General features: G+C 52.9%; 1 protein-coding gene across 1 annotated transcript in view; it reads right to left on the bottom strand.

Moving 5' to 3' along the window:
* Positions 1-725: 725 nt before the first annotated feature.
* The window catches only part of LOC146797198 (uncharacterized), a 757,296-nt gene continuing 738,400 nt past the window's right edge, over positions 726-19,621 (bottom strand). Inside the window, exon 4 of the mRNA XM_085630325.1 lies at positions 726-1,093. Within this exon, the coding sequence (XP_085486451.1) occupies positions 1,018-1,093 (76 nt within the window). The 3' untranslated portion in view covers positions 726-1,017. The remainder of the gene's footprint in view (positions 1,094-19,621) is intronic.

A 19,621-nucleotide genomic window follows, 5' to 3' on the forward strand; every position in this document is an offset into this window, starting at 1 on the left:
TGTATACACAGCTGCAGGAGTCTGCAGGATTGTGTGCAGTGTTGCAGGAGTCTCCATCGAGTTGTATGCAGTGTTGTAGGAGTCTGCATGGGGTTGGACACAGTGTTGCAGGAGTCTGCACAGGGTTGCATGCAGTGTTGCCTGGAGCCTGCCTTGGTTTATGTGCACTGTTGCAGCAGTCTGTACAAGGTTGTATGCAGTGTTGCAGGAGTCTGCACAGGGTTGCATGTACTGTTGCAGAAGTCTGCAGGATTGTATGCAGTGCTGCATGAGTCTCCATAGGGTTGTATGCAGTGTTGCAAGATTCTGCATTTGATTGTACGCAGTGTTGCAGGAGTCTGCAGGGTTGTACGCAGTGTTCCAGGATTCTGCACTAGGTTGAACGCAGTGTTGCAGGAGTCTCCATTGGGCTGTACGCAGTGTTTCAGTAGTTTGCACAGGGTTGTATGCATTGTTGCAGGAGTCTGAAGGGCTGCATGCAATGTTGCAGTCTGTACAGGCTTGTATGCAGTGTTGCATGAGTCTCTGCAGGGTTGTATGCAGTGTTGCAAGATTCTGCATTCCGTTGTACGCAGTGTTGCAGGAATCTGCAGGGTTGCATGTGGTGTTGCAAGATTCTGCACACGGTTGTATGCAGCATTGCAGGATTCTGCATGGGGTTGTACGCAGTGTTGAAGGAGTCTGTACAGAGTTTTATGCAGTGCCGCACCAGTTTGTTTGGGGTTTTATCCAGTGGTGCCAGCTTCTTAAGAGTTTCAGCATCTCAAAAAGAGTGTTATGGGTTTGATGTGACTTGCTGAATGAGCCACGACCCTCATGCCACTGCTGGTGGTGTGAGTAGTGAGGCAGCTCCTCGGCAGGCTGCCAGGGTGACCCCACAGCAGGACGGGAAGCCAAGTCTTCTCAGGAGTTGTTCAGGAGTCTGGCAGAGCAGCAGTGCAGGCACACTGCCCAGGAGCACTGGGGGGCCTTCCTTCGGGCTTCGGGTCCTCTCCACACGTCACATGGGCCTGCTGGCTACCTGGACGACGGGCTACTGCACTCCGAGGCTGGGCAGCAGAACTGGTGGCTTTCTTCATCCTCATCCTCATGTCTGGAGGAGAAGGGAGAGGGGGTGCAGGAGAGGGACAGCGAGTGTGGAGGGGTGAGGTAGAAGTGTAGAGGGGACATGGCAGAGAAAGAGGAAGAGAAAGGAGGATAGATGTGGAAAGTAGGGGTAGTGGAGAGGGGAACAAGATGCACACAAGATGAGGTATGGATGAAACAGAAGTGAGGGACAAGAGACACACATGAGGAGGTAGGGGATGGACAAGAGACGTGAGAGGGTGGGAGTAAGACACACACAAGGGAAGTAGGAGAGGGACAAACAACACCCACAAGGGGGGGAGGCAATGGACAACAGGCGCACATGGGGATTCAGGGGAGGGACAAGAGATGTAAGGGGGTGTAAGAGGCACACAAATGGGGAGGTAGGAGAGGAACAAGAGATGTGAGGGGATGTAAGAGGTGCATACATGGGGAGGTAGGGGAGGGACAAGAGATGTGAGGGGGTATAAGAGAGGCACACATGGGGAGGTAGGGGAGGGACAAGAGATGTGAGGGTGTGTAAGAGAGGCACACATGGGGAGGTAGGGGAGGGACAAGAGACATGTGAGAGGGTGGAAGTAAGACACACACAGGGAGGTAGGGGAGGGACAAGAGATGTGAGGGCATGTAAGAGGCGCACACATGGGGAGGTAGGGGAGGGACAGGAGATGTGAGGAGGTGCAAGAGACGCACACATGGGGAGGTAGGGGAGGGACAAGAGATGTGAGGGCGTGTAAGAGAGGCACACATGGGGAGGTAGGGGAGGGAAAAGAGATGTGATGGGTTGTAAGAGGCACACACATGGGGAGGTAGGGGAGGGACAAGCGATGTAAGGGGGTGTAAGACAGGCACACATGGGGAGGTAGGGGAGGGAAAAGAGATGTGAGGGGTTGTAAGAGGCATACACATGGGGAGGTAGGGGAGGGACAAGCGATGTAAGGGGATGTAAGAGACACGCATGGGGAGGTAGAGTAGGGACAAGAGATGTGAGGGCGTTTAAGAGAGGCACACATGGGGAGGTAGGGGAGGGAAAAGAGATGTGAGGGGTTGTAAGAGGCACACACATGGGGAGGTAGGGGAGGGACAAGCGATGTAAGGGGGTGTAAGAGAGGCACACATGGGGAGGTAGGGGAGGGAAAAGAGATGTGAGGGGTTGTAAGAGGCACACACATGGGGAGGTAGGGGAGGGACAAGCGATGTAAGGGGGTGTAAGAGACACGCATGGGGAGGTAGAGTAGGGACAAGAGATGTGAGGGGATGTAAGAGCCACATAAATGGGAAGGTAGGGGAGGGACAAGAGATGTGAGGGTGTGTAAGAGGCACATACATGGGGAGGTAGGGGAGGGACAAGAGATGTGAGGGGTGTAAAAGAGACACACATGAGGAGGTAGGGGAGGGACAAGAGACATGTAAGAGGGTGGAAGTAAGACACACACGGGGAGGTGGGGGAGGGACAAGAGATGTGAGGGGGTGTAAGAGGCACACACATGTGGAGGTAGGGAAGGGACAAGAGATGTACGGGGGTGTAAGAGACACACATGGGGAGGTAGGGGAGGGAAAAGAGATGTGAGGGGTGTAAGAGAGGCACAGATGGGATTCAGGTGAGGGACAAGAGACGTGAGAGGGTGTAAGAGACACACATGAGGAGGAAGGGGAGGAACAAGAGATGTGAGAGGGTGGGGTTGGACGCCAACCCATGGTGATATAGGAGAGGGACAAACAACACCCACGAAGGAGGGAGAAGAGAGACATCAGGCACACATGAGGAGATAGTAGAAGGACGAGAGACATGAGAGAGGGTGGGGGCCGGGTAACACACACATACACACACACATGGAGAGGTAGGGAAGGGACAAACAAAAACCACAAGGGAGGCAGAACAGGGGCAATAGGCACACATGGGAAGGTTGGGGTGGAACAGAAGATGTTAGAGGGTGGTGAAGTAAGAGGTACACACATGGGAGGAAGGGGAGGTACAGAAGATTTGAGAGAGTGGTGGGGTAAGAGATACACACATGAGGATGTAGGGGAGGGGTAGAAGATGTGAGAGGGTGGTTGGGTAAGAGAAACACCCATGTGGAGGTTGGGAATGGAAGAAGATGTGAGAGGGTGGTGGAGTAAGAGATACACACATGGGGAGGTAGTTGAGGGACAAGTTGTGAGAGGGTGGTGGAGTAAGAGAGACACACATGGGGAGGTTGGGGTGGGACAGAAGATGTGAGAGGGTGGTGGAGTAAGAGATACACACATGGGGAGGTTGGGAAGGGGCAGAAGATATGAGTGGGTGGTGGAGTAAGAGATACACACATGGGGAGGTTGGGGTAGGACAGAAGATATGAGAGGGTGGTGGAGTAAGAGATGCACACATGGAGAGGTAGGGGAGGGACAGAAGATGTGAGAGGGTGGTTGGGTAAGAGATACACACATGGAGAGGTAGGGGAGGGACAGAAGATGTGAGAGGGTGGTTGGGTAAGAGATACACACATGAGGAGGTTTAGTGGGACAGAAGATGTGAGGGTGGTAGAGTAAGAGATGCACACATGGGGAGGTAGGGGAGGGACAGAAGATGTGAGAGGATAGTTGGGTAAGAGATACACACATGGAGAGGTTGGGGAGGGACAGAAGATGTGAGAGGTGGTTGAGTAAGAGATACACACATGGGGAGGGTGGGAAGGGACAGAAGATGTGAGAGGGTGGTTGGGTAAGAGATACACACATAGGGAGGTTGGGGTGTAGCAGAAGATGTGAGAGGGTGGTGGAGTAAGAAATGCACACATGGGAAGGGTGGGGAGGGACAGAAGATGTGAGAGAGTGGTTGGGTAAGAGATACACACATGGGGAGGTATGGAGGGATAGAAGATGTGAGAGGATGGTTGGGTAAGAGATACACACATGGTGAGGTTGGGGTGTAGCAGAAGATGTGAGAGGGTGGTGGAGTAAGAAATGCACACATGTGAAGGGTGGGGAGGGACAGAAGATGTGAGAGGGTGGCGGGGTAAGAGATACACACACAGGGAGGGCGGGGAGGGACAGAAGATGTGAGAGGGTGGTTGGGCAAGAGATACACACATGGGGTTGGGGTGAGGCAGAAGATGTGAGACGGTGGTTTGGGTAAGAGATACACACATGGGGAGGTTGGGGTGGAGCAGAAGATGTGAGAGGGTGGTTGGGTAAGAGATACACACATGGGTAGGTTGGGTGGGACAGAAGATGTGAGAGGATGGTGGAGTAAGAGATGCACACATGGGGAGGGTGGGGAGGGACAGAAGATGTTAGAGGGTGGTGGATTAAGAGATACACACATGGGGTGGGGAGGGACAGAAGTTGTGAGAGGGTGGTTGAGTAAGAGATACACACATGGAGAGGTTGGGGTGGGACAGAAGATGTGAGAGGGTGGTTGGGTAAGAGATACACACATGGGGAGGGTAGGGAGGGACAGAAGATGTGAGAGGGTGGTTGGGTAAGAGATACACAAATGGGGAGGTAGGGGAGGGACAGAGGATGTGAGAGGATGGTTGGGTAAGAGATACACACATGGGGAGGTAGGGGAGGGACAGAAGATGTGAGAGGGTGGTAGGGTAAGAGATATGCACATGGGAAGGTTAGGAACGGACAGAAGATGTGAGAGGGTGGTGGTTGTGTGAGAGATACACACATGGGGAGGTAGAGGAAGGACATAAGATATGAGAGGGTGGTGGGGTAAGAGATACACACATGTGGAGGTTGAGGAGGGAGCGAAGGAAGAGGAAGAACAGAGGGTGAAAGGGGGTGGGGGAACGAGGCAGAGAAGAAGCAAGACAGAGTCAAGCATTGGTTGCGGAAAAGAAAGAACAATACAAAAAAAGCACAAGAGCACAGAAGAAAGACAGAATTGTAGGTTGGGTAGGGAAAGGGTGGTACAGGGTGCGAGTTAATAAGGTGAAAACGATGGACATGAAGATATGAGGAAAAGGAAGGAGATAGGGCATGAGATGGAGATAAGAGAGGAAGAGAATAAAGAGAGGCAGGAAGCAGATGAAAGAGAACGGGAAAAAGATGGTGAGAACACAGGAGGAAGTGAAAGGAGGGAATGAAAGGGAGGGAAGAGATGAGAAGGAACAAATTGGAAAATAGTGGAAAATGTAAATAGAGCAGAAAAAATGTAACAGAAGAGAAAGAAAATGAGGAAAAGAATGAAGAGGGAAGAACAGAGTGGGAAATAATGAACAGAGGAGAGGAAGGAAGGTAACACAATGTAAGCCAAAGAAAGAGGGTCCAACAAGAATGAGAAACGGTGGATAAAAGAAGACAAGAAAGGAAGAGGATGGAAAGAAATGGAGAAGAGAAACACAGAAGACAGAGACAGAGAAACGGAAGAGAGAAAGAAGAGAAGAAGTGAGCAGGGGAAGAGAAGAGAAGAGTAGAAGAGCGCTTAGTGAGAGTACAGATTATACAGGGTTGAAAGAGGTAGAGAAACAAGAGATCAGTAAAATGACGAAGAGGACACACAAGAAGAAGAGGGGACAATAAGTAAAGGGGAGAGAAGGAAATGAGAAAAGTGGAAGGAGGGCAGAAAGCAAGAAGAGATGGAGACAACCAGGGAAAGAGAAAAGAGCAGGAGAGTGAAAAGAGCAATAAAGAGGAAGAGAGCTCGTTAGGGAACAGGAGTTAATCGGTGCCACAAAGACAAAGTGGTTAAGGCCTGCCCTGGCCACTTCTGAGGCATACCTCACACCCGCAGAGCTGCACCTCACACCCTGCAGAGCTGCACCTCACACCCGCAGAGCTGCACCTCACACCCTGCAGAGCTGCACCTCACACCCGCAGAGCTGCACCTTACACCTCACACCCTGCAGAGCTGCTCCTCACCTCACAGCACTCAGAGATGAACCTCACACCCCACAGAGCTGCACCTCACCTCACAGCACACAGAGCTGCACCTCACACCCGCAGAGCTGCACCTCACACCCACAGAGCTGCACCTCACACCCCGCAGAGATGCCTCTCACCTCACACCCGCAGAGCTGCACCTCACACCCTGCAGAGCTACACCTCACCTCACACCCGCAGAGCTGCACCTCACACCTTGCAGAGCTGCACTTCACATCACAGCGCACAGAGATGCACCTCACTCCCGCAGAGCTCCACCTCACACTCGCAGAGCTGCACCTCACACCCGCAGAGCTGCACCTCACACCCCGTAGAGCTGCACCTCACCTCACACCCGCAGAGCTGCACCTCACATCCTGCAGAGCTGCACCTCACCTCACAGCGCACAGAGATGCACCTCACACCCCGCAGAGCTGCATCTCACCTCACACCCGCAGAGCTGCACCTCACACCTGCAGAGCTGCACCTCACACCCCGCAGAGCTGCATCTCACCTCACACCTGCAGAGCTGCACCTCACACCCTGCAGAGCTACACCTCACCTCATACCCGCAGAGCTGCACCTCACACCCTGCAGAGCTGCACCTCACATCACAGCGCACAGAGATGCACCTCACACCCCGCAGAGCTGCACCTCACCTCACAGCACACAGAGCTGCACCTCACACCCGCAGAGCTGCACCTCACAACCTGCAGAGCTGCACCTCACCTCACACCTGCAAAGCTGCACCTCACACCCGCAGAGCTCCACCTCACTCCCGCAGAGCTCCACCTCACACCCGTAGAGCTACACCTCACCTCATACCCGTGGAGCTGCACCTCATACCCTGCAGAGCTGCACCTCACACCCACAGAGCTGCACCTCAAACCCGCAGAGCTCCACCTCACACCTGCAGAGCTGCACCTCACACCCTACAGAGCTGCACCTCACACCCGCAGATATACACCTCACACCCGCAGAGCTGCACTTCAACTCACAGCACACAGAGATACACCTCACCTCACAGCACACAGAGCTACACCTCACAGTACACAGAGCTGCACCTCACACCCGCAGAGCTGCACCTTACACCTCACACCCTGCAGAGCTGCTCCTCACCTCACAGCACTCAGAGATGAACCTCACACCCCACAGAGCTGCACCTCACCTCACAGCAAACAGAGATGCACCTCACACCCGCAGAGCTGCACCTCACACCCGCAGAGCTGCACCTCACACCCCGCAGAGCTGCATCTCACCTCACACCCGCAGAGCTGCACCTCACACCCTGCAGAGCTACACCTCACCTCACACCCGCAGAGCTGCACCTCACACCCTGCAGAACTGCACCTCACATCACAGTGCACAGAGATGCACCTCACACCCGGAGAGCTCCACCTCACACCCGCAGATCTACACCTCACACCCTGCAGAGCTGCACCTCACCACACACCCGCAGAACTGCACCTCATACCCACAGAGCTGCACCTCACACCTGCAGAGCTGCACCTCCACTGACAGCACACAGAGATTCACCTCACCTCACAACACACATAGCTACACCTCACAGTACACAGAGCTGAACCTCACACCCGCAGAGATGCACCTCACACCCGCAGAGGTACACCTCACCTCAAACCCACAGAGCTGCACCTTACACCCCGCAGAGCTGCACCTCTCCTCACACCCGCAGAGCTGCATCTCACACCCACAGAGCTGCACCTCACCTCACAGCACACAGAGCTACACCTCACAGCACACAGAGCTACACCTCACAGTACATAGAGCTGCACCTCACACCCACAGAACTGCACCACACCTCACACCCGCAGAGCTGCACATCACACCCTAAAGAGCTGCACCTCACTTCTGCAGAGCTGCACCTCACAGCCACAGAGCAGCACCTCACACCCTGCAGAGCTGCACCTCACCTCACACCCGAAGAGCTGCACCTCACACCAGCAGAGCTACACCTCACCTCACAGCACACAGAGCTGCACCTCACCTCACAGCACACAGAGCTACACCTCACAGTACACAGAGCTGCACCTCACACCCACAGAGCTGCACCTCACCTCACACCTGCAGAGCTGCACCTCACACCCTAAAGAGCTGCACCTCACACCCGCAGAGCTGCACCTCACAGCCACAGAGCAGCACCTCACAAACTGCAGAACTGCACCTCACCTCACACCCGCAGAGCTACGCCTCACACCAGCAGAGCTATACCTCACCTCACAGCACACAGAGCGGCACCTCACCTCATAGCACACAGAGCAACACCTCACAGCACACTGAGCTACACCTCACAGCACACAGAGCAACACCTCACAGCACAGAGCTACACCTCATCTCGCACAGAGCTGCACCTCACAGCACACAGAGCTGCACCTCACAGCACACAGAGCTGCACCTCACAGCACACATAGCAACACCTAACAGCACACAGGGCTACACCTCACAGCACACAGAGCAGCACCTCACAGCACACAGAGCTGCACTTCAACTCACAGCACACAGAGCTACACCTCACAGTACACAGAGCTGCACCTCACACCCGCAGAGCTGCACCTTACACCTCACACCCTGCACAGCTGCTCCTCACCTCACAGCACTCAGAGATGAACCTCACACCCCACAGAGCTGCACCTCACCTCACAGCACACAGAGATGCACCTCACACCCGCAGAGCTGCACCTCACACCCACAGAGCTGCACCTCACACCCTGCAGAGCTGCATCTCACCTCACACCCGCAGAGCTGCACCTCACACCCTGCAGAGCTACACCTCACACCCGCAGAGCTGCACCTCACACCCTGCAGAACTGCACCTCACATCACAGTGCACAGAGATGCACCTCACACCCGGAGAGCTCCACCTCACACCCGCAGATCTACACCTCACACCCTGCAGAGCTGCACCTCACCACACACCCGCAGAACTGCACCTCATACCCACAGAGCTGCACCTCACACCTGTAGAGCTGCACCTCCACTGACAGCACACAGAGATACACCTCACCTCACAACACACAGAGCTACACCTCACAGTACACAGAGCTGCACCTCACACCTGCAGAGATGCACCTCACACCCGCAGAGGTACACCTCACCTCAAACCCACAGAGCTGCACCTTACACCCCGCAGAGCTGCACCTCTCCTCACACCCGCAGAGCTGCATCTCACACCCACAGAGCTGCACCTCACCTCACAGCACACAGAGCTACACCTCACCTCACAGCACACAGAGAAGCACCTCACAGCACACAGAGCTGCACCTCACAGCACACTGAGCTACACCTCACCTCACAGCACACAGAGCTACGCCTCACCTCACAGCATACAGAGCTACACCTCACAACACACAGAGCTGCACCTCACAGCATGCAGGACTGCACCTCACAGTACACAGAGCTTCACCTAACTTCACAGCACACTGAGCTGCAGCTCACAGCACACACAGCTACACCTCACCTCACAGCACACAGAGCTGCACCTCACAGCACAGAGAGCTGCACCTCACCTCACACCCCGCAGAGCTACACCTCACAGTACACACCTCACTGCGCACACCTCACATCCCGCAGAGGCTACACCTCATTACATGCACCTCAGTGCCCACACCTCACTGCCGACACCTGACTGAGCACACCTAACCGCACACAACGTCATGGCACACACCCTCATCATACACCTCATAACACGCAACGTCACAGCCCACACCCTCAGCATAAACCTCATAACACACAACGTCGTGGCACACACCCTCAGCATACACATCATAACATGCAACATTAGGGCACCCAGCCTCAGCATACACCTCATAACATGCAGCATCATGGCACACAGTCTCAGCATACACCTCATAACATGCAACGTCATAGTGTACACCCTCAGCATAGACTTCATAACACCTACCGTCTTGGCGCACACCCTCAGCATACACCTCAAAACACGCAACATCATGGCACGCACCCTCAGCTTACACCTTATAATATGCAATGGCATGGCTCGCCCTCTTAGCATACACTTTATAACACGCAACATCATGGAGCACACTGTCAGCATACACCTCATAACATGGAACGTCACGGCTCACACCCTCAGCATACACCTCATTACACAGAACGTCACGGCACACACCCTCAGTATACACCTCATTACACAGAACCTCACGGGACACATCAGCATACACCTCATAACATGTACCTCAATGTGCCCAAGGCACACCTCAGAACAAGCAATGACATGGCGCAGACCCTCAGCATACACCTCACAGCACGAAACGTCATGGAGCACACCCTCAGCATACACCTCATAACATGGAACGACACGGCACACACCCTCAGCATACACTTCATGACGTAGAACATCACGGTGCACACCCTCAGCATACATTTCATACCACGCGACGTCACGGTATACACTCTCAGCATAGACCTCATAATACAGATCGTCATGGTGCACACTTTCATCATGCTTGGTGTTGGACTTGGCCCTTTTTGCAGGGTCATCCCTGAACTTTTTGCCTTCCTCCTATGTTTTTTTTCTGACCTGTTGTTGGCTGTTTTGTGACTCTGGGCACTTTACCACTGCTGATCAGTGCTAAAGTGCATATGCTCTCCCTATTGTAAATTGTATGTTGATTGGATTCCATGATTGGCTTATTTGGTTTACTGTCAGACCCCTGTAAAGTGCACCAGGAGTGCCCAGGGCTTGTAAATCCAAATGCTGCTAGTGGGCTTGCAGCACTGGTTGTGCCACCCACAGAAGCAGCCTTGTAAAATGTGTCTAAGGTCTGCCATTGCAGAACCTGCGTGCAGTCTGGTACTGTCATGCTGACTGGGCAAGTGCACCCACTTGCCAGTCCCTAAACCTTCCCTTTACTTCATATTAGTCACCCCTTTGGTAGGCCCAAGGGCAGGGTGCATTGTAAGCATAAGGTAGGACAAGCCCTGATGTGTGTGGCATGTCCTAATAGTGAATTACAGCCAGTTTCGTTTTTCACTATTGTAAGGCTACCTATTCTCCATAGGCCAGAATGGGCTGCTGGAATTATTACATTATATAATCCTAACAGACTCAGAGAACATGGTAGAAATTCAAGTTTAGTATGCCTGAACTCAGAATGATAAAATACATCTTTTAGTAAAGTTTATTTTGATATCCTGTGTTTGCAAATACCACTTTTAGAAAGTTAGTATTTGCTTGCCTAACCATTTCAGCCCGCCTCTGCTAGGATGTGTATCTGCTGTCTGGTTTCTGTGAGTGACAGGGCTGGGGAATTCCAGGAGACAGCCTGGGCAGCGAGGTGGTGAATAGGAAGATTACATCCAGATGGGTGGGAGGAGTACACCTGCACTCTGAATAGGGCTGTGCCTTTCCACCACAATGCTGGCTGGGGAGCGTTTGATGTCTCTGCCCTGCACACTGAAAGGAGAAGCCAGAGTCTGGTAAACAAAGTACTCCAGAATTGGGTTGAACTGGGCAAAGGCCCCCTGGCCTGCAAGAGCAAAAGAATTGCACTATAAATATTGGGGCCCTGCTCCCAAGAAATCAGATCCTGCTTGAACCAAGAAGAACCTCTGCCCGACGAGAAGGAACTGGAGAAGCTGCAAGGAGGAGTACTGTCCCTGACCTGGGGGATTGGCCTGCAGTGGTTGCCTTGCTGCGAGAGGAGAGGAAAAGACTAAAGGAACTTTTATCAACTTGTGCTTTCAACAATCTCCAAGGACTTGTGGGTGAGCTTTCCCCCTGAACGGAGTCCCAGAAATATTGGACTCCTACTGCCTCAGACAGAGCCGCTGGACATTGCCAAGATTTGCTCTGCCGCTGGAGCCGCGATCCGAGGCGACTCGTATCCCCCTGTCCGCTTTGAAGTCTGTGCCCGGCCGTCCCTCACTGTGTGACTCCGCCCCAAATTCGACCCGTAGCTCGCACCGTCCAAGAAGGGCCGCCCGCACCCCGCTTCACCCTCACCCCTTCGAGCCGCAGTGACTCGCCGCACTCCTGCCGCTGGACTCAGGGATCGGAGTGCCCCGCAAGGCTGAGTACCGCCCGTATGCTCGCAGCGTACCGGCCACCTTGTGCCGCGCTGCTTCGCATCGAACAGGCTTCTCTGCTCTGAGGCACGACGCGCATCCCGCCTTGCACAGTGAACGCCGGAAAACCAGCATTGTCCGCCTCGCTCATTGGGGCCCCCGCTCTACGCCTCTCACAGAGACGCCTACAGCCAGCCGGGGTCCGCACCACAGAGGAGCCGCCAACGTCCCTGGTTTGCCTTCACTCCTGCCAGCGTCTCGTCCGCGTCGGACGCATTAAAAGGTACTGTACGATTCGCACCGAGACTGTGTGCGCACCGGACCGGAGAGTCCGCAACGTTTAGTTAACTCTTTTTGTATACAATCTTCCCCAAAAGAGCCGCACAGTCAGCGCGAAGCACATGGAACAGAAAGACACGCATTTTTAAAGAACTCTTAAGTCCTAAACAGTATTGTGGCCTATTTGTACGTTATTGGGTCTTGTGCTAAGCCTTTATATAAAGAAATACGTATTTTTATACAAACCCTGGTGTGGTGTCCATGTGTGGTGTTGTCACTGAGTTGCTGTATGTATTTACAAACGCTTAACCTATAACGCCTCTGAAAATAAGTCATGTCTGCTCGCGCCAAGCTACCTAGAGGGTGAGCAGGGGTTATTTTAAGAGGGTAATCCCCTTATCCTGACTAGAGGAGAGGGTCCCTGCTTGTCACAAGTACTTACCTGTGCCAACCAGAGACCCCCAATTCTAACACTTGGCAGTGCCCTTTCCCACTGCAAGGGGTCACTAAAGGGTGTAGAGACCCTAAAGGTAAGTAGCCCATTGGCTACTGCCTATCTCCCCTTGTAATGCCCCTAAATTCAGTATTCAGGTGGCACCACAAGTCCTGAACATCAGATTCAACGGACATGAAGACCAGGAGAAAGAAGACTCAATGAGCGGGAACTGAAGCCCTGCTGCAGAAGATAAAGGTGCCAAACCCTGCCTGATGCTTCCAGGACTCGACACTCGCTGCTGCTGTGTCATTCTGAAACCTGAAAGGGCTCTAAGAACCCTGGAGCACCCCCAGCCTTCAGGAAATCGCCAAGAATCTCCCTTGGTGGGAAGGTATCACTCCCCTGCATTCCACAAGCACCGATCCCATGAAGTCCGGTTTGTTGACTTGCTGCTTCGTGATGAACTTGATGCAGCACTGAAGCAAAAAAAGGTACAACAGCTCTGGAGAGTCAGATCAGCCTTTCCACCAAGTTTAGAGGCACCAGGACCTACCAGAGCCGTGGCGTAACAATTCCCAGAGTACCAGACCCCCAACGGCAAGTACCAATAAGAAGAGTCCACACTGGACTCCCGAAGCACCAGAAGCAAGCACCACTACCTGAGTGGCCCAGCTGTCCTGTGATCACCTCTACAAGTCGTCTGCTCCTGACCACGAGGAACTCAAGACGTCTGGATGACCTGTTAGCTCTGCACCCAGCCCCACCAGCCCCGGCATGGACTAACCTCGTGTGCTCCCGTGGTACCCCAGCCCTTGTGACCTTCTCCCTGCAAGCAGACCCACCGGACCTCGCATCACATATAGCGCCATGAAACCGCCTGGTAAAAGAGCGCTGAATAAAAGTTTTTAAATTCAAATTCAAATTCAAATCACAGCCCACAGCTAATAGGAACTACCACTGTGCAACACATCCCTGACACAGCACTTTGCATCTCAAGCCTTCATTGACGGCATCTTTGATAATGATACAGGACCTCGCAACACAAGCCTTGTCAATGGCTTAATCTGAAACGCCGCTGCATGATGCATTCTTGACACCAGACTTCACATCGCCACTCGCAGCGCATCGGTAGTGCTGCTGCACAATTCATCCTTGAAGCCGAATCTCGCAAGGCCCCGCATCCAGGATTTAAGGGCCTGATTGGGTCCCTTTATCTGTCCCACGCTCCATCTGGTCGGTCTCAACTCGTGACTTTGTCCAGGTCTGGCACGACCACATAATAACAGTTGGCGCTTTGTGCTTTTAGGCACTATTTTACCCAAATCTTTAAAATTGCATACCTCCAGTTCTGCTAATTTTCTTTTGTCGTTTTGGTCTCAAATCTGTTATTAAATGTTACCCTATTTTTCTAAATTTGTGTGGGATTTTTCTAGTGCTGTGTTTTTACTTTATTACTGTTTGAAATGCTGCATACTTTACACATAGGTGCCGATTAGGATCCTGGAAAAAATTTCCCCAACCGAATTGAATCTGGACTTTTTTCCGTACAAATGGTAAAAGCGCCGTACAAACTGCCAAGTACGATTCGTATGGGAAAAAGTCCATACAAATCGCATTGGGAAAATTCCCCCACACGTCCTCGGGTCGGGAAAAGTCTCCGACACGTCCCCGGACATGTTTACGTACAAATGGGAAAACTGAAGTCCAAATGCGCAAGTACGATCCGTCCCATCCGTCCGATTGTACAACTGTATGGAAAAAAGACCGTCCGGAGCGAACTCCCATAGCAACCATGGAGATGTCCAAACAAGTGCCCGGTACGCGCCGTACCCCCCGCCCGCCCCCGTATGTTCGCGCCGTACCCCCAGCCCCCCCGCGGATGGGCGCGCCGTACCCCCAGCCCCCCGTATGTACGGAGCGTACCCCCCAGCCCCCCGTATGTACGGTGCGGACCCCCAGCGCGTAGGGGTCCGCACCGTACATACGGGGGACTGGGGGGTACGGGGGTACGCTCCGTACATACGGGGGGCTGCGGGGGGCTGGGGGGTACGGGGGTACGCTCCGTACATACGGGGGACTGGGGGGTACGGGGGTACGCTCCGTGCATACGGGGGGCTGGGGGGAACGGGGGTACGCTCCGTACATACGGGGGACTGGGGGGTACGCTCCGTACATACGGGGGACTGGGGGGTACAGGCATACGCTCCTTACATACGGGGGGCTGGGGGTACGGCGCGAACATACGGGGGCGGGGGGGGGTACGGCACGTACCCGGCCCCCTAATCAGCTCGCATCGCTGCGTACTTAGCTTTTCCGGCACTTTTTAGGTGCCGTAAAAATTTTCCCATCCGGACTGCAGTCAGTGCGAATCGTAATTGCTGGTACGTAAAAACATGCCTAACTCCGTCCGGACGTCACGTCCGCGGTGTCCCGGATCACATTTGTATGTATTTTTCTGTCGGTTGGTCTTTTTTCCGATTCGTACGGAAATGGTGTTTCCGTACGAATCGTAATTGCATGTTTGTAAAGTTTTACAACCCAGTACGAGTCGGACGGAGAAAAAGCTCCGACCCACGGTTTGTACCGGGTTTTTCCAGGATCGTAATCGGCCCCATTGTCTCTAAGTTAAGCCTGACTGCTTTTGTGCAAAGCTTCCACTGGGTTAAGCACAGGTTAATTTGGGGTTTGCTTGTGTTTCATCTTGACAAGAATTATTGCTTCTGCTTGAGTAGTTTTTCACTTCCCACCCAGTAACCCAATATCCTACACACAGCGACTGAGAATTCTATGGCAAGACCAGAAGCTCGGATTATGCTTTTCTTTCTTACATTTATTTCGCTCAGCAGCCTAATAAAAAACAGTACCCAAGTGAAGGCATGACTCCAGGCAGAAACTCAAAGTCCACCACGCAGATGGCTCGATCCCCACAAAATAACATCCCACAGGTAAAGCACTTGCTCTTTCTCTGCTGCTCAGCAGCCAGATTATTGATTTTCTTTGGAAATATTTTTCGGGTGGTTTTTTAGAGTAACTTGCACATTTCACAGTTTTTATCTAACTATTCCTCATACTGCTGTTTGAGATTTCTAGGGGCATATCTTCAAAGACGGCAATAAATAAACGCAAAGCGCGCTTAGCGCTTTGTTATTTATCACCGTCTATCTCTGGAATTTCTCGCCCTGGTAACGCGTTATTAACAATGCGTTACTCCAGGGCGATAAAAATTCCAGAGATAGCGGGGAAATCGCCGTTTTGCAGGGAACATCGCTGGTTTTTCAGCGATGTTCCCTGCAAAACAGCGATAACCTTGCTGATACGACCCACAGGGTCGTATCAGCATAATCCACCCCAATGTTAGGGATAGGTAAGTCTGCTTTTTAGCAGAAGTTAGTTTTTGGAGAAAACAGCGGGTTTCTCCAAAAACTAACGTGTGCTAAAATGCTGGGGCAGCCTTGTAAATATCGCGATGTGAACATCAGCGATAATTACAAGGTTGTCCTGCCCAGTGACGCCCACTTTGCATCTCATTAGAGATGCAAAGGGAGGTGTTGGGTAAAAGGGTGCTAACATGCGCTAATGCATGTTAGCACCCTCTTGTTAATAGGCCGATAGTTTTATCTCCGCTTTTAAAGCCCTTGTAAATATGCCCCCTAGTTCGTTGTTTTGTTTTTAGCAGGTCTTTTCTTGGACTTCCGGACCTTTTCTGGGGCGGTGGTCCCCGCGATCAGGCCCCTCTAGGTGTGGGAGTGAGGGGACTGCTGATGAGGGGGAGACCCCTGGATGACGAGTTTATTGATGCGGATAGTCATGCAGCCCTTCAACAGGCGGTGGCCCAAGCACAGGGGCATAACGAAACTTCAGCATGTCATCCTGAAAAGTACATGGGGGGGAGGACACGCTGCGGAACCAGTCAGGAGATCTCAAGACCATGCACAGTGCCAGAGGGGGCCCCCTGGAGCTCGCATCGCAGCAGCTGCGGGGGCTGATGTGCAGCCACTGGGCAAGCATTGCCGCCTTTGAGCAGGCAGATATGACAGCAGGGGGCGCCAACTCTGAAGTCTGCCAGGGCTCATGGTAAAGCTAAACCAAGACTCAGACTGGCCAAGCCACCACCACAGTGGATCGCCATGACTCTCCCAACATGAGAGGAGGGCTCATGGTAAAGCTAAACCAAGACTCAGACTGGCCAAGCCACCACAACAGTGGATCGCCATGACTCTCCCAACATGAGAGGAGGGCTCATGGTAAAGCTAAACCAAGACTCAGACTGGCCAATCCACTACCACAGTGAATCACCATGACTCTCCCAACATGAGAGGAGCGCTCATAGTAAAGTTAAACTAAGACTCAGACTGGCAAAGCCACCACCACAGTGGATCGCCATGACTCTCCCAACAGGAGAGGTGGCATTCCTAAAATGCCAAGCCGCCGCCACCACAGTGGATTGCCATGACTCTCCCAACAGGAGAGGTGGCATTCCTAAAATGCCAAGCCGCCACCACAGTGGATCGCCATCACTCTCCCAATAGGAGAGGAGGGCTCATGGTAAAGCTAAACCAAGACTCAGACTGGCCAAGCCGCCACCACAGTGGATTGCCATGACTCTCCCAACATGAGAGGTGGCATTCTTAAAATGCCAAGCCGCCACCACAGTGGATCACCATGACCCTCCCAACAGGAGAGGAGGGCTCGTGGTAAAGCTAAAGTAACACTCAGACTGGCCAAGCCGCCACCACAGTGGATCGCCATGACTCTCCCAACAGGAGAGGAGGCCTCGTGGTCAAGCTAAACCAAGACTCAGACTAGCCAAGCCGTCACCACAGTGGTTCGCCATGACTCTCCCAACAGGAGAGGAGGGCTCATGGTAAAGCTAAACCAAGACTCAGACTGGCCAAGCCACCACCACAGTGGACCGCCATGACTCTCCCAACAGGAGAGGTGGCATTCCTAAAATGCCAAGCCGCCGCCACCACAGTGGATTGCCATGACTCTCCCAACAGGAGAGGTGGCATTCCTAAAATGCCAAGCCGCCACCACAGTGGATCGCCATCACTCTCCCAATAGGAGAGGAGGGCTTATGGTAAAGCTAAACCAAGACTCAGACTGGCCAAGCCGCCACCACAGTGGATCGCCATGACTCTCCCAACATGAGAGGTGGCATTCTTAAAATGCCAAGCCGCCACCACAGTGGATCACCATGACCCTCCCAACAGGAGAGGAGGGCTCGTGGTAAAGCTAAAGTAACACTCAGACTGGCCAAGCCGCCACCACAGTGGATCGCCATGACTCTCCCAACAGGAGAGGAGGCCTCGTGGTCAAGCTAAACCAAGACTAAGACTAGCCAAGCCGTCACCACAGTGGTTCGCCATGACTCTCCCAACAGGAGAGGAGGGCTCATGGTAAAGCTAAACCAAGACTCAGACTGGCCAAGCCGCCACCACAGTGGTTCGCCATGACTCTCCCAACAGGAGAGGAGGTGCTGCCTTCTTCTGACAATGTTGAGAATGGAGCCTCATTTGGTGAGCCTGATCTCGACGAATCAGACAATATACTGGGCTCAGTTGGCCATGGTGACAGGAGGGCGGCCCCAGAGCCGCAGGTTGGTAATCCCACTAGCGGAGCAAAAGAAGGGTTGGATGAGTTGGATGATACGTTGAACCCAGCGGATATTTATCACAGGTGCTCAGTGGCGTGTGTTTCGGCAGTGCCTTAATACGTGGGTAATAGAATTCATAAACCTATGGCCAAAGAAGTCAGGGATCCCTTTAGGGTGTAATGCCCATGTCCGTGCCTCGAAGGAAAAGTCACTTTGTCGCCAGAGATTGATGACAGCATGGCCACATTTGTAGCCACGTTTAATAAGAATCCCAAAAAAGGGATAAACCATTCCTAGAAGGCCTGCTTTTAGATATCCTGGGGCCGCTGACCACAATTTTAGACATGGTGGAGGAACCCAAAGACCCTCCCCTGGGGTGCAGTCAGGATGAGAGCAGAGGTCCATGTGCATCCTCTACTAAGAGAAGAAGTCACTCCTGATTAACATGAATTCCACATTGGGGGAACGGCCAACATCTGAGGCGGGCCCAGGAGCGGATGGGAACTCTTTGGAGACCCGTTTATAAAGGCACTGGGTACGTTTGTCACCAATTTCTCCTCGCTGAATAAAGCCCAGCAATCAATGACAAGAGTTTTTGGGAAATGCGTTTTTGAAGGGCCGGCAGAGGGCGCTCTTCCAGCCATCCTTGCACATCAGCCTCCCAGAGATTTCAATGCAAACAGCGGTCACAACACCAGGGTCCGAAACGATTCAAGTCTTTCTTCCCAACCCAAGGTAGAGGACGTTGTGGAAGAGGAATCTTCTGCAGAGCTGCCAACACACCAGGCGGTGTTGGTAAGTAGCGTCCTTTTTCCCAAAAGGTGGGAGGTCGTCTCTCATTCCTTCACAAATGAAGGGAGGCAACAGAGGGCACATGGGTCCAGTAAACTGTCACTGCTTTTCAATAGAGTTCTACAGCTCACCTGTTCAGCACAGGAGGCAGAAGCCCAATTTTCTGGATGGGGCAGACTGCTTTTCAATAAACAGGAGAAAAACACCCCTTGTTCCTTCTCTCTTACATCTGTGGGGACTTTCCTGGTTGAGAAAAAGGACAAAGGCATATGTCCGGTGCTAAACCTCCGGGAGATCAATTAGTGTAACGCTGCTTCAAGATGGAGGGTCTCCTTCAGCTGGGTGACTGGATGGTGAAGTTGGATTCGAAGGACGCTTACTTCACGTTTCTTATTTTCCCACCAGACCGTAGATTCCTTCAGTTTATGTGGGACAGCCAGGTGTACAAGTTCGTGGCACTCCCCTTCGGACTTTCTTTCACTCTATGGTGCTTCACCAATGTTATGCAGCCTGTGCTAGAGTGGCTGTATTCCAAGGGTGCT

This window comes from Triturus cristatus, chromosome 10 (assembly GCF_964204655.1).
Source record: "Triturus cristatus chromosome 10, aTriCri1.1, whole genome shotgun sequence".
NCBI classification, from domain to species: domain Eukaryota; kingdom Metazoa; phylum Chordata; class Amphibia; order Caudata; family Salamandridae; genus Triturus; species Triturus cristatus.